At 38.6% G+C, this 23,207-nt stretch overlaps 1 protein-coding gene across 2 annotated transcripts in view; it reads left to right on the top strand.

Moving 5' to 3' along the window:
* LOC103926019 (glypican-5-like) overlaps positions 1 to 23,207 on the top strand; it is a 405,545-nt gene that overhangs the window by 105,803 nt on the left and 276,535 nt on the right. Inside the window, exons 4-5 of one of the 2 annotated variants that reach the window (XM_009334826.1) lie at positions 17,932 to 18,062; positions 22,798 to 22,857. In XM_009334826.1, coding sequence (XP_009333101.1) covers positions 17,932 to 18,062; positions 22,798 to 22,857 — 191 coding nt within the window. The remainder of the gene's footprint in view (positions 1 to 17,931; positions 18,063 to 22,797; positions 22,858 to 23,207) is intronic. The other variant, XM_009334827.1, reaches the window with a different exon arrangement.

Here is a 23,207-nt window from a genome sequence, read left to right as displayed (position 1 = left end):
CTTGTTCTCCAGACCCCTCACCAGCCTCGTTGCCCTTCTCTGGACTCGTTCCAACACCTCAACATCCTTCTTGTAGTGAGGGGCCCAAAACTGAACACAGTATTCGAGGTGCGGCCGCACCAGTGCTGAGTACAGGGGCACTATCACTTCCCTAAGATTTAGACTAGATAGAAGGAAGAAATTTTTTATTCTGAGGGTGGTGAAACACTGGAAGAAGTTGCCCAGAGAGGTGGTGGATGCCCCATCCCTGGAAACATTCAAGGTCAGGTTGGACGGGGCTCTGAGCAACCTGATTTAGTTAAAGATGTCCCTGCCCACGGCAGGGGGGTTGGACTAGGTGACCTTTAGAGGTCCCTTCCAACCCAAACTATTCTATGATTCTATGATTATGTGCCGTGCCTGTCATGGACAGTTTTATGCATAACTTCGTTACATGAAACCCTTGAGAATTATGCCTCGCAGAAAACAGTGAAAGCTTATCTTTGTCCTGGGAGGCATTATCAATAGTCTAGCATGGGGACTGGGTTGGTTTTTGGTTTGGTTTGTTTTTTTCCCAGAATGCATAAAATTGTTCCATGGAAATGTTTTTTTTTGTCTACATTTCATTATGTTTCAGATTTACGGGTAGCTTTTTAAAAATTGATATTTTCTGGTGTTTAGGTAGTTAATATTGCCTTATTTTTGCAGTGGTTTGCAATGGGCCTTTAGTTTTTAGGCTGATGAAAACATCTGTCTTTTTGCTCTAAAGAGTTTTCTGAGACATGAAGATACTGCAAGGAGATTAAAACAAAGTGAGAACCAATTTCACAGGAATGAATTTTTTAGGACCTAGGATATTTTTTTAAGATCTCCAGGTTTTAAAGCTAAGTGAATATGGGACAGACAACTGTTTTTAGACATGCGCTATGAAATGAATTGCTTACATTTTTGCTGTCATCCTACCAAGTACAAAGGGAACTATACATATACTTGGTTTACAGTTTTTTGATCTCTACAAAAACATCACAAGTACGAAAGCTTTTTCAATTCAAAGTGCTGCAGAATGCGCTGTTTTGTATCCCTCTTGAATTTCCACAGAGTCTTGTAAAATTGAGATAGGAGGGCATTTCCACTGCGACATGGATATCTTGTTTGGTAATTCAATCACAAGTGGAAGTGTATTCTATACATCTTGTTAAGTTTGTCCTCTGGCTTGCCATGATGGGATAGTGTTTTTCATATGTATCAGTGAACCAAGTAATTTTTTCTTTTGTGTCTTTCTCCTGTATTGTTCCCCTGTTTCTGAAGCAGTCTAAATCTTTTTTTAGTAACTATTTTTCATATAGAAAAATTCTGGTTAGGAATCCATTTTGGTTTTTTTTTTTTAAATAAACTCTTTGGAAAATTAATTAGCAGTCTCTTTTTTCCATGTGATTAGGCTTTGAGGGTTGCCAGCAGAGCGGTGGGGTGAACTTCATGAACCTAAATGATGACTGTATATCTCTTATGCCCTATTGCACATAAAATTGCAGCTATCACAGTGAATAAATGTATTTGGTGGTATAATGCTTCACTGGTGGAAATAGCAGTGGTTCTGAGTTGTTAGACAAACATCTGTAAAATTAGATTGGCTTAACTGAATGCCAACAGTAGCTACTGTACCTTGCTTCATATTGGAGTTGAATATACAGAATGCTAGTGAAGTTTTAAAATCTAAAAGAAAATAGCCAAAAGCAGCACATGTTCATATGAAGAATTTGGTCATGCATGTTTTCCAGCAGATGTTTTTATTTTAAGTTTAATTTAAAATACATTCAGCTTAATTCCGTGTTCAGAATCATCAAAGCCTACCAAAAATCCTCAGATTTTGTTTCACAGAGATCATTATCAAGTTCTGAGCAATTTTATGTTTATTACTTTCATATTTTGCATTTCTGGGGTTTCGTATACTACCCAAGGGCATGGTCTAACTCAAAGAATAACAGGAATCGGCATGCTTTTCATTTACCCTTTTTCATTATTACAGGCATACTATATTAAGATCTGTTTTAGAAACAAGCCAGTTTTACTTTTTAAGCTCCCATGTGTTTTGTTAGGTTGCTGAGGTTTTAAATATTTTTTTTTTTAATAGTAAGAAAAGATAGGATTTTGGTCCTGATTCCCATTCATGCTATGGCCTTTCTGGAAAGTTTTGTCACACTAAAGTTGTATATGTAGGTCTCTTCAGCAGCTGATCAAAGCAGCAGAAAGGCCACACTATAAATGAGAGAAGCCCTTTGTGTCTATTTTTTCCTGGGAGATTGTTGTACCCTGTGGACCACTGTCCTCTTCTCGTGCTTCACCCAGTTCATCAAGCACTTAAGCCCCACTGTATTTCTCAAGTATTCTATGCCATAGTGTAGTTCAGAGTAGCAATGCCCATGTAGACAACTTCAGGTAAAGGCAGTAAAAAATTTATGCTACATAGCACTGCCTTCCCATCCCAAATTATATTTTTTACATTAAGGAATCTCAACCCAAGACATCTAGGATTTAGTCTTCAGGATTCACTTAAACATCTAGAATTCAGGAAAGTTTTATCTCCATGATCGTTCAGTCCGCTTTCTCTGTCCAATTATGGTAATGGGTTTTGTCATGTCAGCTCTTATCTATGAGAAAAAAGTTGGACTTAACTCTTTTTGCTTAGGTAAACAAATAGCAGTCTGCTATTATCACATTTTTCTTACTGCTGTTGATTACTGCTGTTGATTTGATAAACTGTGGCTGAAGGACTTTGAGTCAGCTGGTTGCTATAGTCTAGTTTTTATTATATTTATCCTGTATGCATAATGAATAATGAAAATTATAATGTTTATGGGACACTCAAGATGCTTTCAGCGTATTTTAATATCCAGTTCCAATTAGGTCAAAACCAGGCCAAGCTGGGCCCCAAGTAGACTGATGAGCTGACATCAATGAAACTATTGGTGTTAGGTGTGAAATTCGGCGCACATTTTGGACAAGAAAGAAACTGTGCAGAAGGCAATAAGGAAATAAATGTTGGAATTAAAGAAATGGAAAATAATTTTTTTGTGGTTAATATTTTACTCGCTATTATTCGTTGCTGAGAGATTACAAGATTTTATAAGTAAGCTACTTGCCTATATCTAGTCATGTTGCCTTGCAAGAGTCTGAAATTGAAAATGAAATTGTAACTACAGTAGATTCTTTGTGTGGTAATGAAATGATTTGAGGTAGGTATATATTCCCTAGCTTTTGGTTTGTTTCCTGCAACCAGATGATGACTTTTATCCTCACCAAGGTCTGCCAAGCTCTTGCTTCAGGTTCTATCCCAGTAGATGCTGAAAATTGAGCTTTTGGCTGATTTATTGGCTAAATTTGGGAGAATGTACCCCAGAATTTGCAAGATCAAAACCTTGCTGGATGCTTTTTAGGTCAATATTGTAGTGATCCTACTTCAATAAGGAAGTCAAAAGAAGAAAGCGGAGCTGTGGGCACCAAGATATGGGTGGCAGCACTGTGCTATGTATGTGTGAGATGCAGGTGCTGTGCTGTGGGAGCATGAGGGGAGGGCAACCGAGCAGGTCCCATGCTCGGAGGCATGCGACCTGACAGATCTGCCCTCACCACAGACGTGAGCCTGGTGCCATCTGACTGGGAGTGCCAGTTCACCAGCTCAGGCTGCAGAGTAAGGAATAGAGATTGGGATTCAAGCTAAACGACCTAAACAGTGGATTACTTTTTCCTTTTCCTTTGTTTTACATTGTTGTGGGCCTGCTTTTTGAGGGCACTGTCTCTTGGCATATGCATTGAAAGGACCAGTGGCTTAATTTAGCTTCGATTTGAGCCAGTAGTGCTTTCTTGTGGCTGGAGAAAAAGGGAAATTAAACTCTTCTCTAGTGCACTGAAGGAAGTAAAGAAATGCATGTTATTAATGAAAAACTCTGGTACATGTTTTGAAAAGCAGATGAGCACAGACCATATAGCTCAAATCAACTGCTTCTTCTAGTTCCTATTTTAGGCAAGTAAAACAATTATTGAGCGAAACAAGTTTGTGTATTCAGGGCAGTTTAATTACAGCCTTAAACAATAAGTTGGGTTGCATTGATGATTGCCAGCTCCTGTTGCTATGCTGGGCTGCTGGGTGGTCTTGGACATTAACTGGGTGCATCTTGCCTGGATTGTCTGCACATTTGGATCTGCAGAGGCAGCCTTGGATCCACTAGGATGTGTTTGTGAGACCATGCTCTTGTGAGATTTGTGGCCCAGTTCTGCAAATCCACAAGTTTCAGATAGGCATGGCAAGTATCTAATCATGCAGGCACTTTGCCAGAGCTTTTGAACTCAGAATGTGATTTAATTGTCAGAGAACTAAATTGGTTGTCAGGAGTTGGTCAGGTCCAAGCCTGTCCTACATGGTTTTCTCAAATTTGTTAATCTCTCTGCCTTATCCTCCTTGTCTGAAAAACGGGGATAAAAATAAAAAAGAGTTACTGCCTGCTGTAAGGTGAGGGCTGTAAGATGGGAAAGTTGCAGTGTTGATAAATGCCACTCAGGACTGTAGCTAGAAGTGAGCAGAATACTTCCCAGAAGTGTAATAGTCTCACCGAGCACATAATTATCCTATGAATGCTATGCTATCGGTTTGCAAGTAGGTAGGCAAGTTTTGACGGGGAGCTCTTACTGTGCTTTTTGATAGTGTGTTTTGTTTCATTTTGGTTTTTTTTGATTGTTGTTCATGAGCTATCTGAATTTACCTGAGTTATTTTCCCTCCTAAAATTCAAATTTCTTTTTCTTTTGAAGAGCTTAGAATGTGTATTAAATGATAGCAATTTTACTACACCAAAGTCCCATCGGTCTTGGTATTTCTCTTGCCTCCAATTTTTATCTGGTATTTCGGCATTATACAGTGTCTTAAGCACTCAGTGTCCTATAAGGAAGGGAAGCCCTGTGTGCCTCTTAGATGTAGCAAACAAAAGCACTGAATCTTAATCTTGTATTGTTGACTTCAACAGGTGTGAGATGAGTCTTTAGTATAGTATTCGAACAGTGGAAAAATGTAGAGGTTTGTATACACTTGTTGTATACAACAAAATGTAGAGGTTTGTATACACCTGTTGTTTTCTCCTGCTTCGAGTGCCTGCTTGGTTTGGGTTTGGGTCCCTTTCTGAGATTTCTTGCTGCGATTAAGGATCCACATGTCCAGCAGGGACATCCAAATTTTAAATTCTCTACTCTTAAGTGTCTTTTGTGTAGGAGGAGGGTGTTGTTTACCCTTACCTAAGGTCACAAAGGAAATGAACAAGTGAATTCGCGGAATGACAGATTGGTTAAGGTTGGGAGAGACCTTGGGACGTCATCTAGTCCAACCCCCTGCTCAAACCCCTGCTAGGGTCACCTAGTGCCCAGAACTGGGCACAGTATTCCATGTGTGGCCTTGCCAGTGCTGAATAGAAGGGAAGATCACCACTTGTCCTAATGTAGTCCCGGATACCATTAGCCTTTGCCCCTAGGGCATATTGCTGGCTCAATTAAAGTGTTCTGATACCCAATCCTGTGCCCTTTTGGGGCATCTTTTCCGTGCAAATTCAGGTTCTGTGCTGAGAATTCCTATTTTGTGTCAGCTTTCTGCATACACTCGGTGGGCTTTAAAGCTCCACACATGTTCACTGTGCTGCTTTTTATGTGATATGATACGTAATGTGCTGCTTTACTGCATGATTGATAAAGCATGATTGATTCTTGACAGCATTGCTGACACTAATTCAGCATGTTGTCAGAGCTGGTAACTTGTATCCATTCAGTTACTGGCAAAAGGTGGTTAGTTTTTGTTAAATGGACGCAGTCATAGTTTATTGAAATGACTGTGTAACTCGCTGTTGACTACACCCAATGTCATCTTTACAAACATTGTAAAAGGAGACTTATTTTGGATTATGATGTGTTTTAAAAGTCAAAATGTTAAGTCTTCGCTACTCTCCAGCTCAAAAACATCCTGTCTGAGTTCCTTCATATTTTCTAGGATGATTTCTCTGAGATTTTATACAAAGCCTAAGAAATTTCAAACCAAAAGAAAGGCTATTTTTTGTTTGCTCTTGTTGCAGAACTTCATCAGAAATGGGTCAGACAAGTACATGAACGGATCTCAGAAATTTCAGTGTGCCATCAGTGAGGAAATGGTTTCTAGACTAAGAAATAATGGCAAGACTTCTTGGCTAGATATAACAGTTTTAAGTGGATCCTTCTGTTGCTTTTGTATTAACAAAGCATGGCTCAGAAACGAAGTTTGGAATGAAAAAGGCCTGACAAGCATAAATGAAGAGTCATGGTCTTGGATCTGTTATAAGCATCTTTATTCCTTGTTTTCAGCTCTGTTTTCATACTGTCCCTCTTCCCTAACACCAAACTGCCATAATGGTACCATTCCAGCACTCTGAGCATAGTAAAAATGAATTCTGCAGAGAGCAGGCAGTTTAAGACGGTGCTTTCTTGAGGCTGTGTTTCCTTTATTTATCAGTTGGCCCTTGACTCATAAGTTGAAAACAGGATGCATATACTAGTAAATAAATTGCCCTTAATGTCTTGCTAGAAAGATCTCTGTCTTGATGAAATTCAAAGGTACAATATTAGAGGTCTGATCTGCAGTTTGGACTTAAACTTGCAGATTTAGTATCTTCATCTAGTTTCAGCTGCAGAAATACTCAACCGGTAAAATGACATTAATGGTTTAATAGTCCTAAATAGATCCATATTAATCAATCAATCACTGTAGTAAATCCTCAAAGCATCCTTCCTTTCACCAAGTATACAAGGTCGGAGTCTGCCTGCCGCACATGTTTAGAAACCAAAAGCCTGTTGATGCCAGTGAGGCCTGTCCCAATAGATGTTATGAATCAGGCCCCCAGGAGAAGCTAGGGTTTTGCACTCTGTGCAGGCTCCCAGTCCTCTTTGATGGTAAAACTTCTAATAACATCTGCCCGAGGTCCTAAGGTAAAGGGAGAAACCAGCTATTTTGGTACCTGCTATAAGCAACACATCACTACTGCATTAGAAGTGATTTCTTTAGGAGACAGGAGAGATGTCTTAGAATTTGCTTATAAATGTAATGAATGTACTTGTCTCAACGTGAAAAATGTCTTCTAAATATTTTAAACAAGGGTGGCTGCTGCTGTCCCTGATAATTGTGCTACATACTATTGCTACAGGTCTTGAATAATTACTCAAGTTTCAGTGTCATCTAAAATTACGTATTTGTGTTCAGAAAAAAAGGGATGAGAAAACATGTTGATTTTGACAGCAACTGTCAGCAAATCATAATTGAAATCGCATATCTCATGAAAAAAGAATTGAATGTGTTTACCAGTCTTTTCCAATTATTCTATTCCTGTTATATACAAAATGGAAGGTCATTCTGACCTTCTTTGGAGGTCTTGACATTGTTATTGACATGTTTATTTACTGATTGGATGAACTTGCAGCATTATTTCAGCTAATATGACAATGTGAATGTATAATGGCCCGCTGACTTCCAACATACTTTTGTTAGGTCACTTTCATAATGTCTTTTGGAAGAGAAAGTTCAGGCATTTCGCCTATCCAACTAAATGCTTGTAGTAATGATGAACAGGGAAAAAAAAAATATCTTAGAAGGACTTAAAAAATTTTGCTGAAAATTGGTGTTTTCCTGCTCTTGATTACCATTTTTGGCAAATGTTTTCAGGGTAGGTACATCAGTGCTCTTAAATATATAGGATATGCATGACCCTTCTTCTATCTTAAAATCTGGATCACATTTGCAGCATTAGCCAGCCCTAATAGGGATGTTCTCTTCTCTGTAAATATCCCCCTGAACATACTCAGATGTCAGTTTAAAGTAACAGAAGCAGTTTTTCTCAGATTTGGAGTAAACTCCTTTACTTAGGGAATATTTCCTGCATTTTTTTTCCTGAAACTTGGTTCTTAGGATATATCTACCTGCAGAGAAACGGGAGATTTTGACCAGGAGCTGTCAAGCCTGTGAGCCTGAGGTCCCTTCTCTTCTGTGTGAGCATTCTGCCTGTCCCTTCACCACCCTGGGCCTTGTCCCCATCTCATGCAACCGTGCTTTCAAGCACCCTGCAGAGGAACGAGGGACCCACATAGAATACAGAATGGCTTTGAGAAGCATTTCAAATTATCTGAGAGCCTGTAGCACAAACAGTTATGTAGTTTATTTGCATAATTAGATATCTAATTAATGTAATATTTTACCGACACTGAATCAGTGTAAGTCATGGAGTAAGCAAAAATGAATCTTGTTCTGTGTTACTGTTCATTGCCTTCTTTTGGATATACTACATAATGCCAGACAGATGAAAACTAGTAAGAAACAATTCTGTTTGCATTACATAAAGACTGGAGACAAAACACTTCAGTTGAAAGCTGTGTTTAGAGTGATTATATCAAAAAGCCTGCTGGAATGATTGTTTTGGTTGTCTGGGCTTGTGCCTAAATACCTGAGTGGTGATGCCCACCTATGAAAGTGTTAAACTCAAAAATGAAGCTGAATTGCATGGTCAGAGAATTAGGTTATCCATGGATCAGGTCTGGCTCAGGTTCCTAGTAATTAATTACAGATTTTTATTTCTTCATATATGAAGTATAATCGTTTGCAGTCAACTTGGCCAGTTATTCAAAATCATTCCTGCAATTCTGTTGTAATTATGATTGCAATAACTATGTATAGAGGAACATAAGACTCCAGCTGGGTCAGACTAATGGTCTGTTCTACCCAGTCGTCTTTGGAAATACCAAAAGGAGATGCTGTTTAGGGAGAAACACTCCCTCTTTCAGTAGCCTCCCCTTCATGTTGATTCATTTTGTCATTGGGCCATCTTGTGAATTCTGCTGCCAGGCAGCTGAAACTCACTATAACCAATGGGACTGGTGATGTTGGGGTGGTGATCAAACTAGCTGCATTTAGTGAAAAGGGTCCCAATCTTGTCTCAGAGAGCTCTTGGGCATCATCAAGAAGTAAGGTACAGATCAACATTGCTAAAGTTAACTTGAGAAAAAAATGGCTTATTTATAGCTCCTTATGTGACTATCTTCTAATGTGTCTTAAAGCAAATTGAAGAGTGACACGCTTGTTTTTTGACTAAAGATATCTAGGGAGGTACCTGAGTCTAAGGAAAGATGTTCTTTTGCCTGTGCCAGCTGGTGATCTGCCTGAATCATGGGTATGATCCCTTCTGCTTGTCAGTCCCCTGCTGCTAGAGGTTGTCAGCCCTCATCGCAATCAGTGGTGGAGCTATCTCTAACTGGGTCAGCTCAAAATGAGCCTTACTAGGTCACCTGAACCCTGATACTGATGCTTGGCTGCTTTGACTGCAGAGGGCTAAGGAATATCACCATTGGGTGGTGCTAGCCCTTGCTGCTGGGGAGGGGACAGCAGCAGGCACTGGGGCCAGTTGGTGATGGTGGTGGTACTGCCTTTGCACTGGGAACCAGTCTGTGCTAGGAACTTCTATCTGCAGTGGTAACTGCAGCAGTTTGGTGTTTAGTCTACAACACTTGCATAGTAGGGGAAGCCCTAAAAGGATATGTATGTTTTCCTTTTTTTTTGTGTATGTATATATGTGTGTGTGTTTGTAAGATGTATGATCTTTCTCCGCTACTTTTTGTACTTTGCTATTGAACCTTTGAAGAACAAACTATGAAGGGTTTTTCTTAGTTACATTTTAAGCTTGCAGTGATAAAAGAAATTCCAGTAATATTTTGATAATTGCTTTCACTAAGAATGGGAATAAATAATAAACACATAACATGCAATACCATTTTGATATACTGTAATTAATTTGAAAAGTGGTAAAAGGGAAATTTGAATAAAATATTTTAATTGATTTTCATCTTATGGTATCTTTAAAGTTACCTAATTTTTCTGAGAGCTTTTAAAGTGACTCACTTGGATTGATTCCCAATGGAATTTTCCTTCCATACTAGCTTATTGTAATTAATTATAAAATTGAGCTTAACCTTTCTAGGTTGTCAATATCTAAGGACAAATGTCACAACTAACAAAGGCTGACTGTCAGGAAAGATTAGTACTGAATCTTGGGGGTATTGTGGAGGAGTAGGGGAGCTGTTATTACCTCTCAGGTGCTGTTAGTATTTTGTTTTGGCTTTCTAAATGATCACCACTTCTCTTTTCAGCTGGGTAAATATATATACAATTTGAAGAAAAATGTTTTAAAAACTCCTAACAAAATAGGCAAAGTTGTTGACTTATGTGTGCTTAAAAGATTTTGTACGTGGAGATAAACTGTAGGTAGTTTGATATCCTCACCAGTGTATGCAGTTTTAAAAGCCAGTGAGAGCAGAAAAGAACATCATTGTAATTTACAGTGAAAATTTGTTAGCTATAAGCTGTATGGAATTCTTGAAATATCTGATATCATGTAAAGTATTCCCTTACTTTATGTTTTTCCAGAAATCCTCAACTACTATCCCAGTGAACAAAACCTGTATGTATGCATTCAGATGCAGGCTTCATGGCATGCCCAGTTGCTTGGCTCAGTACAGATGATCTAACCACTCTTTCTTAAGGATGTTGTAGAATAAGGCACCAAATTCTTGTTGCTCATCATCTGCATTTTTAATTTGGGAGAAGGCCTTGTAAAATTTGATTCATTTGAGTAGCTGCTGCAGAATTTGACCTTTGTATGTGCGCCCAGTGTTGATGCCTGAAAGGATGTCTCTTCTGCCACAGACAGAATCTACGAAAGACAACAATGTCAATTCACACAAGCACAAAACCTCCTAACCCAGCACTTAATTTTCTCTTTTCAAGAACCAATTTCAGGGCTGTTTGCAGAATACTACTGCTACTCCACATTTGCTGAACGCTCATCTTTCTCAATATATCTAGTAGCCTGGAAACTTGACCTTCTTAGTTAAAAAGGAAGAAAGATGAATTGTTGAATAGATGAACAGAGTCTTTAAGTAACATTTTTTATAAAGGCATCCAGGAGTACTGCTTGGCCTTGTAATACCTCAGGTTGGACCGTTAGAAATATGTAAGAAGTTGTTGATTGCAGCCGTGTAAATTATTCTCCTATAAATTTTATATGCTTGAAACCTGCCCCTTTTTGACTTGAAGCTTGTGTGAGTTCACATGCTATGTGATATTGAAAATCCCTATGACTAATTAATTCTACTTTTCCCCATATAACCCTCTTTATATGTATACCTGTAAAGTGGCAATGCATTTCTGAGTCTGGAATGTGGTGCTTGGGACTGCATACATGCTACTCGTCCAACTCCTGAGCTGGTTGAACCTACCATGCAGTTAGGGAAGTCCTCTGAGATCTTTTTGGCTACTGCTCATTAAAGAAGAAGCAATAACCAAGCGTTTCCTTAAGGAAGACATTACAATTTGTGACCTTTTATAAGGATACATGTTCTCCAGTCAAAAGACCTAGAAATCACTTCATCTTTGTGATTTGCATCTGCCTGTTCTGTACTAGCGTGGCAGCTTCGTTCCTGTTCTGGGCAAATGTTGCTCTAGCAACTCTGTTATGTGGCTGAAGTATAACTGGTCTCCGGTTTTCTTTAATCCTTCCTTGGCCTTGAAATGGCTGCCTAAAGTTTATAGCCCACATTTTTAGCCAGTAAATTTATTAGAGCTTTCTGGATTTATTGATTTCAAGTTCCAGCTTTTTGAGACTCTAAACAGTTGGACTTGATGATCTTAAAGGTCTTTTCCAACCTAAATGATTCTATGACTCTAAATAACTTGTTGTCAAACAACTCTGTAAGCTGACATCCAAATTTTTTATAGTTACTGTTTCCAAACCTGTCTGAGACAGGAGGCCCTTTCAGCATTAGCCCCTGTGACAGACCTTCTCTTGCAGTTAGGGAGAAGCAAGAAGATATTATCAGAGTTTGGTTGTTGAAGTGCCTCATCCCTGTGCACTTGTACAGGGGGCAGAGTTTCCCCAGCTTTGGGTGCAGAACAGTAGCACGCCAAAGCATATAAGATCATTGAAATAGGTGGGGTTAAGTTGGGGAACTGAAAATAGATTTCAGCATCAATTAATCTGTGTCAGCTACGTTAAATAGTGGTCCATTACTTCTGCATCTTGCTAAGACAAGACTTGTTTGTTTGTTTTTTTAAGGAAGATTGAGAGATATGCCTAAGAGTAACAGGAGCCCAGATGTTTCATAAAAATATCAGGATGATCTGTATCTCAGTATCTCTGTATTTGTCCGTCACTTTTCAGGATATGCTTATCGTTTCTTGTTGTTTCCTCAGAACGTGAGCTCTTCCTTTGACAGGACTTCGTTGTTTATTTCTGGCACATTTATATCTTGATTCCAAAACTGAACCTAGAAATATTACTGTAATTCAGATCACTTGATTAAAGCCAGGTATTTCCAGAGGCAGCAGAGAACACAGGGAGCCTCATTTCTTATGGATTTAAATTCCGTGGCTGGATTCTTTGATGTCTAAGTAAGTGTCAATTCTGACAGAAGGTTTTTTTGCCCCTGGGGAATTCATAATGCCACTCTCCTTGGTGGAATCTCTAGTATCTGGTAACGGTCAACTTCTCTAACTGCCAGTTTGCAGAAGATTTGTGGGAGATTAATTTACATTAAACTGTCCAATAGGTTCAAGATGAGAGAGAGGGAGAATGCTCCCCTCCCAAGTGAAGTACAACATATCCTGTAGGAAAATGAACTAATAATCCCATAGTTTGTTTATGTATTGCTGAACTTTGCTACCGGCAAAATACTGCATTTGTAATAGGTAACATATTCCGCAAGAGAGAGAATACTTAAAAGAAGGCAAAATCAAAGGTATTTCCTCTCTTGTCCTAATGATCTTTCTTATTCTCTCAGCTATTGCCTCTTCATTGAGTGTAAGATTTTGTTCAATAAGCTATAGACAGTGGCAATGAGCAATAAACCCTGGCTTACATTTTATCAAATGTGATCCCACTCATCTTTTGAGCATTGGAAATGAGCATTTTGCAACAATACTATAGTAATAGGTGACAGCCACTCCAAAGGAGAGGATTCTGTATTTACATAATGAACTTTGGTTGATGGCTTGGTCAACAGAAAATGATAAGCAAGATATCTGCTGGTGTCTTGTGCCATCGGTAATCAAGTGATAAGGGTATGTCTGACCCAAAGGAAATGAGATCTCATGGTGAACGTGCAAGTCTAAAAATTCAAACCTGATTTCCCCATAACTCAGTGTTTCTTGCTTCCCTCACTTCAAACTTGGCAGTGGGAACCAGCAAATTCCAATTCTGGTTTGAAATGCGTTTGTGTCACGTGTGTTGTGGGGTATGACTGCTGACACCTACACAGCCATCAGGAAACCTGGGTTGAGGGGTGTAATTTATCAGAGGTGTTCACCCAGATGCTGGGTTTTCGCAGAGCTGAATTGGGTTACAGATTGTGGTGGGGGGGCGAAACTGCTGGAAAATGTGTCAGCATTCTAATAATAACTCAAAGCCCAATCACTAGAAAAATAATGTATTTTAAAATACTAAGCTTCTCATTACAAAATCAAAGAAAATTACTGCTCTGAACTACTGAAAAGGTCTCCTGTTTTAGAGAGATAAGATTCTTTTGGTATCCAGAAGGGCATGACATTTTTCTCTTGTTTGATTATATTAGGTATATTAAATATGACCTCAGTGTTTAAGGTTGCTCAAGCTGCAAGAGTTCAAAAGATTTTGGATGAGATTTTTTCAATTTATTTTGTTAAGCCTTTGCAGTAATTGTAAATAGTCATTCTTTTAAAGAACAAATAGTAGGAGGTCAAATAATCCATATATATATGACTGTATTTCATTACAGAGGAAGGTTCACAGGAGAAGAAATGTGGCTATGGTTGTTAGATAGATATTTAAGAAGAATCATTGATGTATAAGTAAAAAAGCTTCAATCCAAAGAAAAGTGTATAGAATTGTGAGACAGTATTGATAATTCAGAAGATAATGATGTATGAGGAATACTAGTTTTCAGCTATAGGTGTTCACTATTAGAAGGCAGACTTGATGAAATATCATCAAAGAGACAAGAGGAACGACCTTGGTGTTATTATAGTCAATAAGGGATGATTTTCTGTCAGTTTGTAATTTAAGATTGGCAGGCTTATTTTTAAGTTTAAAAATCAAAGAAATAAATGAGCTTAGTCATTCTTTATGTTGATTCCTGATTATTCTGAGTACTAAAAATTGAATTTAGGAGAAGAACAATGGATTTTCTATTTCTACTAATTTTTGTTAAATTTTATCACAAGTATCTCCAGTTCTTTGCAGCTAATGTTTTGCAGTTCTCTTGCCTTTCATAATATGTTATTTTTTGTTATTGTGTCAATTTCTATGTCCGGTGTCAGTAGAGGAATGTTAGCTTCTCTTTAAAGATAAATAAATAGATCACTTAGTCTACACTTTCAGTTTAAGAGATAACTTGGAAGCAGTAAGTCACACATGAAAGGAAATAAATCTTTAAAATCCCAGTCACCATTTTTAGTAATGCTATTTTTCCTTTGGGTGGTGAGTCTTGATTTATGAGCTCTGAGTTAAACTGACAGTGCAGTTGTCTGATGCCCTTAGGATGGGAAGGAAACCCTCCATGTTCTTACTGTTGTTAACAGACAGGTAATTTGTAGCAGTAGATTCCAGATGTTGCATTTCCAGAAAACAATTTTTTTTTTAATGGCATGCTTCATACTTTTTAATTTACACAGCATTAACTCATTTTTCATAGATGTCCAAGCTGGAAGTTTAAGATGGTTTTCTGCACGTGAGTGTTCTCATTCTTGCCACCAACTTTGTGACTGCCAAAATTAGCTAGTAGAATTCAGCCTTTTCTCTTATTTTTTTGCAGAAAAATACACATTTCAGTGAGATGTCAAAGTTAGTCCGCATGAGAAAAAAAAAAAAAAATCAGATTTGTTTAACTCATCCAAAATCTGAAACAAATATGCCCAATAAGGATAACTCAAGAGCCATGGGAGACAATCTCTTGGGAGGGAGTTTGGTCTTTGCATCCAAAGATGTAGGGTACTCCCACCTTCATGGGCATAAGTTTTTGAACCACCTGTACACACTGCTAGAGCAGTGGTGGGGGTAAACCCTCCATCCTTGCTGCCCCGAAGAGGTTGGGAAGGAAGAACATTTGGTGATCCACTCTAACCTTGAAGAAACTTCATGCTGGAAGGGGTGGGAAGAAAAGAGGGCTGATGAGCTGCCAGCTTGGCCCTGCTGGAGCTGCCCAGGCCCCTGCAGCACAGGTGGAACCAGCGTGGGGAGCTGGGTCTGGGCTGAGGGCTGTTGGGCTGAGCTGCACAAGGAGGCCAGGGCATTGACTGCACACACAGCGAGCTGTGGTCTGCCATGGGCCTCTGCTGTGACACTGGAGAAGTCACTTTGTGCCTCTGCACCAGTTTCCCATGATTTTTTGTTCCTTTAAGTGTCAAATGCTGTCTGACAGGGACTGCTTACACTATTTTTTTTCTTCCTAGTAAAACGCAGTCCGGATCTCAGCTGAGACATTTAAGAGCTACTGTTATTACAAATAATATATCATTATTGTATCTTCCATCTTGTTAATCTCACTTCAAATTAAAATATCTGTGCACTAGTTTAAATTATCGAGCATTGCTAGTGTTTCTTAGATATTAATGAGAAGAAAGGCACTAAAAGGCCCACATGACAAAAAAACTGTGAATGTGATTTGCCCTTTCATTTAATGAATTACTTTTTAATGGCATAGAACTGGTTAAAATTTTCCGCTGAGAAATATTTTCTCCTTAAAATACTGTGGTTTTGCTTGATATGCAGGAAACTGTTATTGCTGGTTAAAAAGAAAACCCCAAAGTTAAGGTTTGGCATAGAAAATACTGAAACTTTTGCAATTTAAAGAGTAATTTTATTTCTATGGTATCAAAAATACAAATCAAAACAAAGTGAGTATTTTCCTTTGAATGTTTAAACTATTGATTTGCAACAAAAGTGATGACTCTAAATCTCTTTGAAACTTCTCACAGAAAAAAACAAAAAACTTCGAATTCTTCATTGCTTATGTAAATGAGAACCACATTGCTTTTTCCAAACCATTCTGGTGTTAGTTGGTTAAAACTGTCTTAAATCCATAGTGACTAGATTTGAGGTGTATGTAACTTGAAGACATGAACTTTCGTGACATGATGTAATCTAAGATGGATTTTGCAGAAGCCTATGCTGGGAATTTGGGTCTGCATATGCTGTAGGAGACCTTGGAAACCTGGGGCACGGGAGAGAGCATCCTGCCCAGGAATGTCGTCCAGCTGTGTTATATTCTCTGTCCAGCTCTAAAAGGTTCAAAAGGCATTTTTGCTTTATATTTTCATTTGCATAGAGTGTTGGTTTTTTTTTTTTTCTTTTCAGAAGTTTAGAAAGGACTGAAATAGAATATTTTATTTCACAAAGTTGTGTTTTAAAGCAATGCCATGCTAGTCCCTGGTGAGACCAGAACAATATACACAGTGCATGGTGTTGAGTGAGGCAGCTGGCTCCCGCTCTGACTGCTGGAGGTATGTCAGGATTAATCCAGTATGTTTGCATTTAATTGCTACAATTTTAGGTTCTTCACAGCATATTATACTGGACCAGGCTGCAACTCATACAACTAAAGTTGATGTTAAGTGTCATGCCTATAGAGCTTCCAACTTTTCATGTTTGATTGGCCTGTTTTTTTAGAGGAAAATATCGTAGCTTTACATAGCAGTAGTTTTCCTGGAGGAAATGGGCTAAGGTAGAGAAAATTGTCCTGTACTTGCACTGACATATACAACATAGTGGTGCAAAGGGGCAGAGAAAATTACTTGAAGTTGTCTGTGGTCTGAAATATTCAGCAGATAGGCAGTTGTGACTCAGTAAATGTTTTAAAGATGCAGTAAAATGCACAGACCAGCAAGAATCCATCTCACCCTGGTTATAATGAAAACTGAAGAAGGGATACCAAATTCAGTGCTGTGTGAGATGATGGATTCTGTGTGATTAAGATCTCTGGTAGTACCATGCCCACAGTAGGATTTCCTTTGTCTCCTTTTCGTGTTTGCTTGAGGATTTAAGTGTAGGTGAAAACATTACAGTTTACTTATTTGTGGATTAGAAAGGGAAGAGGTTTGTCTTACTATTGTCACTTAAAGCTGTTACAGCAAATAAATGTGGCAGGATGCAGGAGCAGTGTCAGATCCACAAGTGCACAAAGGATAAACACAAGCTTGCTTTCTCCTGGTCTTGTATTAAATCCTCTATGAGAGGCTTCAGGAAGGGCAACAAGGGCAAATGGCTGAGCGATGTTAGTCTTCCGAATCCAGGATCCAAGGTACTGGTGATTTCCCAGGGACGGAAATTCTGTTTTTATTCTGTTTTGTCCAAGAAAAGACTTTATGGACAGTGACTTGTTGACGCTGACTTCTTTTGCTCATTTCCTTGTTTTAAGGGAACATTGTCTAGTTAAAGGCTGGAAGACTCGGTTGTCTTCTGATTACAAGCTCCTTCAAACACCAGATGGACTCTACTGTCTATACACAGGGCAGATGTTCCACCAAAAATCTGTGTACCTCCAAACTGCAGGAATGTTTCTAAATAAAAGTTTGGTTTGGCAACACTTCCATCAGTCACTATTTCAGCCTGTTTCCAGGTGTGCTATAGTCCAGGTATACAGTGACAAATCCATGACTGTTGGCTTTCCGGTAGCAGTGCTCTTTGTCCTGCCTCTTAATTTGGTCATTCTTATGCGGGGGACTAGTTTCCAGGTGCTGGAAAGAAGAATCCTGTCTTTCTCTCCCCCAGACACCTTCTCTTGCAATAAACACCGACCACAAGGAACAAGCTGACCTTTGGGCGATTGTAAATCAGTTTCTCCATTCAAACCCAGTTTTCCTTTCCCTTCCTTTCATACAGGTTGATAAAGTGTGTGGACAGCCCAAACAACAAGAAGGGAACCTGTCATCAGACAATATAGTGCCAGTGAAGGAAGCGACTGAAATCCAGACATTCGTGATGGCTCACGCTAGTCTGAACAATAAAAGAAGGTAACCCTAAGCAACAGTTGCTTTGAAATAAACTTTCTGCCTCACAATTTATGTTAATGGTTCCTAGCACCATAGTGTTTAAGCCAGAGCCACAGTTCTGTCACCCTGTCTGTGTGTTCTCCAGCCATTGCCATCACTGATAGTTACACAGATGTGTTTGTGGTTTTACATTGCAGGTCTCTCCAAGAAAAGCTTTTTACAGGCCAGACTTGATGTCATTAGTTAGCACCAAGGTGTTCATTATTTCCAGAAACTTTCAGTGAAAACGATGAAAGCTTTTCCTCAACAAAGTCTGAGTAATTTCCACAGTTGAGTCTGGATTACTTAAAATACAATTGCCCAGGTCTTTAAGGACTTGACCTTATCAAGGGGCAGAGGTGGGAAAGAGGAAGGAGTGAAAAGGAAAGATTCATTGCCCTGAAACACAGTCAGTCCCTCATTTCACAGGGCTGTGGAGGAGTAATAAGATCCCTTGCAATCTCCTTGATTTGTTACATAATAGAGCAAGAGCAGAAGCTTTTATGTTTAGGCTTGTTGTCTCTGTCTTGGGTTCTGTTCTTCAGTTGTGTGCCAGTTGAGACACTACACAGTTGAATTACTGCTACTGGCCCTGGCGTGAGTATCCCTGCTCCCAGATCTCCTAGTTTTTCTTTCACTTCCCCTTGTGTAGCTCCTGGATTGGTTTTCTGTAAATTGTAAGTGGGGAGGGAAGGGTGTCTTTGCAATCCCACTCATGATATGTGAGTAAATGTCACAGCTAACTGACCATAAAATCACAATGACATATTTCTGGCTAGCATGTTGTTCTCTGTAACACCAGTATAAATCTGGAACAACTGCAGCGAAGTGAGTGGAGTCATGCTGGGCTTATACCTGTATCTGAGAACAGTATCTAATCTGCCCAGGGAGCCCATGTGTATCTCTGTATATTGGATAGGTGGACGACAGACAGCAATATTAAAATTTCCATAGCCTGGATTCTGGAGTTTGAGTTGTGAAGATGAGATTTTTATCCATTTCTATTTTAATTCTCATCTAAGCTTGCATGACTGAAGCAAACACCACTTTAAAAGATAAAATAGCAGCAAGCTAAGTTTTTTGAGTGATAGTGATATTTTTATGCCTTTATAACTTAAAACCAAAACACAAGAGTTTGTGCTAGTGCTTAGAGCTAATCAATTTTTACCATGCAAATCAGAGAAAAGAGCATTAAGGAAATTAAATTAATAAATTCAGCAGTAATAATCCAGAGAACAGTTGTAGTACAATTAATGAAATATGCTTTTAAAACCGCAGAGCTGTAGGCCATCTTCTCTATAACTTATTGACTTCACTGAGACTTACGTGCTGGCAACCAAAAAGGCAGATTTACCAACCTATTAACAGGTAACCTTTTAAACAAATGCAAATTGGTGTCTTTAATGGCATGACAGCAGTTCTTTCTCACCTGAGGATCTGGTCCCTTCCCTTCCCAACCATCTAGAATTATTTGGATATTGACATTTTAAAATTTAAGACCTGTAGATGGAAAAGAAAATGTGCTAAAATTAATATGCTGTAAATTAGACAGTTTCCCAGAATTGGTCTGCGCACTGAAAATTAATTTATCCAAAAAATCTAAACTAAGGCCATCCTTAGCATAATTTTAATTAGCATAAAACATTACTGAAATACAGTGTTGATAGGTATTGTGGAGAGCCCATGCACCAAAAATGAATGATGGAGCCATAATTAGTAAGAAGTGGAGAATATTTTTAAATTTTCCACAACTTGCTATAAAATATATGACATGAAGCTTGTAGTTTGCTTCTTGGAAACAATTGTGAAACAGTAAATAGAGTGAAATACACAGTGATTGGCTATATCACTGTGTTGTTCATCATCTATCATTTAATCACATATGATATCAATAAAAAGCAATTTTAGGTAATAAAATTTTATAATGGATGGCTGAAATCATTCCTGCAGTGTGTTGTGTAAAATGCACTTAGAGTGATAGATAACTGCTACAGGGGATCTAGATTATGAAAGTAATTATGTGAATATTTTTTGGTGCCGTTCCTTCTGGTGATTTAAAAAATAAAGAGCAATAACATCAGCTGTCTGTCAGTTTAGGTGTAAGGTCACACAGGGAATCGGCCTGTCTGAGTCTGTTGGTCTGTATAGTAGACATGCCTCCAAATGGTCCTTAATTCAAGAGGAATATAGAACATGACTCCTGCCTTTTAGAATAAGGAAAGAAAAAGAGAAGGAATAAGCCGGCACTCCTCAAGTAAAGAGAAAAGCTGTGGCTCATTCCCTTAATGTGTCAGAATATTCCCAAGCTCAAAGAGAAGAACCAAGTCTGGTTAGCGCATCTGTGGGAGAAACCACAAGAAAGTGGCCTCTCATCTCTTCAGTAGTACCGTCTTAGAGATGCCCTTAAAAACCTAGTGCCAAACAGCTTATACCTACAGGTGTATGTTTGCTCCAAAGGTATTGCATCTTTGCAAGGCCAGTTACAGAATCAAGCTCCTTTTCCAAAGAGTTTGAGAACCTCTGGTTTTAGCTGTTCAGTAGAGCCAAGGCTGCTCGTGCAAGTTGAAAAGTGGGACTGTTAAGATGGTGTCTCCTTGCCTGACTGGTCTTTCTTCTGGGTGTGTGTTTTCTGAGTCTGGCTGGAGGCAGTCCTTCTCACCCTCCACTGTTCTGCGCAGCGTGGTCCTGCATGGTCCCTGAATTCACATAGCAACTGGATCCTCTTTTGCGGTAGTTGAATCCTTTTCTGCTCTTTTACTCTCATGGGTTCCTGGGAGATTTCCCATCTTTCTTTATTTTCTGCTGCATTGCATTCCATTCCTGCATGTTTTTTGTTATGCAACACTACGTGTCAGGGACAATGGTGTAAGAAGCCGAAACTTGAATAAATGTTGCATGATCTTGTAGGAAATCTTTTCCTCTGATGAAGCTGAAAAGCATAGTTTTGATTTTTTTTTTTTTTTTTGGCATTTCACAATCGTATTCAGGGATTAACTGAAACTGGCAGGATTGCTGCTGTAGTCATTTTTTAATGTGGAGGTTACTATAACATGTTGTAGAGATGACAAGAAAATTGAAACCGTATGACGGTACACGGAATGTACATGGCATGTATAGAATCCTAATCAGTAAATTGGAATGTTATTTCTGAGTTCAGCACAAAGTACTATTCTGGTCAGTGTCCAGACTCCTAGGAAAGTTGAATACCTGCCTTTTAGCATGTCTGCTGCATCTAATATTTCAAACCACTAAACATAGACTGGTTACAGATCTGTATATAAAAATAAGTTATGTTTAACAAAGAACTATAACATGATATTAGGACCTTAATTGGAGGAGGCAGGTTTTGAAATGATATTTTGTTGGAATTTCTTTGTTATGCTGTGAACTTACGGCTCTTTTATACATCTTAAAATAAACAATTTTGAGTTTCTTTGGGAATGTTTGAAGTCGATGTCATCTACTTTATTTAAAACTAATTATCTATTGGGTCAGGCATCATATGATTTTATTAAAATTTGAGTATTAAAGTGCTAGTACAAAACATTATTAATGCCAGATGCAAATTAACTTACTGTGGAAATGAATCAAACGTTTCTGACTGACTGGCCAAGGCAGAAGTTTCAGCAGGTCCAGATTTTCCCTGTTACAAATTCTAATTTCCTTTTTTGACTGGCTGTGTTGGAATCACTGCTTCAGTGATGGCAGGTGACACTCACCTGATGATCAGTGCAGGTCCCTCTGTGGCCACCCCTGCTGCTAGCTCCCAGAAAGTACTATGGCAAAGCCGCCATCGTCTGTGTGTCCTCAGAGCTGCTGAAGGTGGTGCTTACTCTCTCCAGTAAGAGTTAACTGGATTGGCAAGTACCGTTGAACCTGTTTGCAGGCATGCGTTACTCCAGCTGTTGCCATTACTTTATACATGAGAGTATGGGTATAAGAAAGAGCAGGATGTGGTATCAAATCATGTAAGTGGAAAATTGCATCATGGTGTTAATGTTCAATATAATGTTTAATGTTAATTAAGGGACCTTGGGATATCAGTGCCACAAAATGCATTTGCACTAAATAACTACCAAGGTTATTTCCACAGTTTTTCTTCCAATATAACCTTAGAGCCTGTCTCTCCTGTTTTGCAGTCGTCTTTTTTTTTTTTTTTTTCAGTGGTGCAATCTGGCCAGAATTGAACAGCAAAAAAATCTGTATTCACATTATTTATTAACAGACAGCAAATTGCTAATTGTACCAGAAAATGAATGCTACTCATTTGTATCCCCCTTCCCATGGTGCTCATTCTAAACTGTTTGCCATTGTTTTCTTGTATAGCCTCATATATTTACAGTTCTTCCATTTGGTATCAGTTATAGTTAATTTAAGTACCACTGAATTTATTTTCAGCTTTTTGTTGTGTGTGCTGTATTTGTAATTGTGCTTTTATTTGAAAATGATTGGGAGAAACAATCTCAGTTGCATTTTTTTTCAGTATTGCATTGACATTTTTAATTGCATCTACACTTTGGAAAAATCTCATGACAATTTTCCTCCTTATTTGTTTTCTTATATTATCCTATGCATGTGCTTGATGACCTTTTTTCAAATAATTTTTACTTTTCTCTTTTGTTTCTCATTTCTTTTCTCCTCATTTGCCTGAATTCCTGCTTCTCCCCTACTCCCAAACCTCTCCTGATTGATGCTTATTCTCCCCGGCCTATTCCAGTTCTCTGCCTCTGAAAGCTTCAAAGAATGACAAATCCAGAAGTTTGAAAAAAATCTCTCGGTAAGAATGAAAACAAGGTGACATACTTCATTGTCTCTACACTTAGCTCATCTCCATTGTAAGCTGCTGTTTCAGCTGTAATCTAGGAATTGGCATACTTTTGATTACTGCTTTTATGCTGTAGGGCACTGGGAAACTGTACATTTTCTATCTAGTGTGTTTAGTTTTATACTGATGAAAAGTAAATATTTTCACTTGTTAAGATTAAGAGTTGGACACAGAATTCTGCCTTTTCTAGGATGCTACTTTGAAATGTCAGAGCCCCACTTTGCTGAAAATGCAAAGGAGTTTAAGCCTCCTGGGGTGAGCTGAGTAAGACAAGCTTAGACTCTTAAAAGGGTGCTCTTTCC

The sequence above is a fragment of the Pygoscelis adeliae genome, unplaced genomic scaffold (genome assembly GCF_000699105.1).
Source record: "Pygoscelis adeliae isolate BGI_AS28 unplaced genomic scaffold, ASM69910v1 Scaffold552, whole genome shotgun sequence".
Lineage (NCBI taxonomy): Eukaryota > Metazoa > Chordata > Aves > Sphenisciformes > Spheniscidae > Pygoscelis > Pygoscelis adeliae.
The sequence above is the reverse complement of the archived record's forward strand: the minus strand, read 5'-3'. Positions and strand labels throughout refer to the sequence as shown.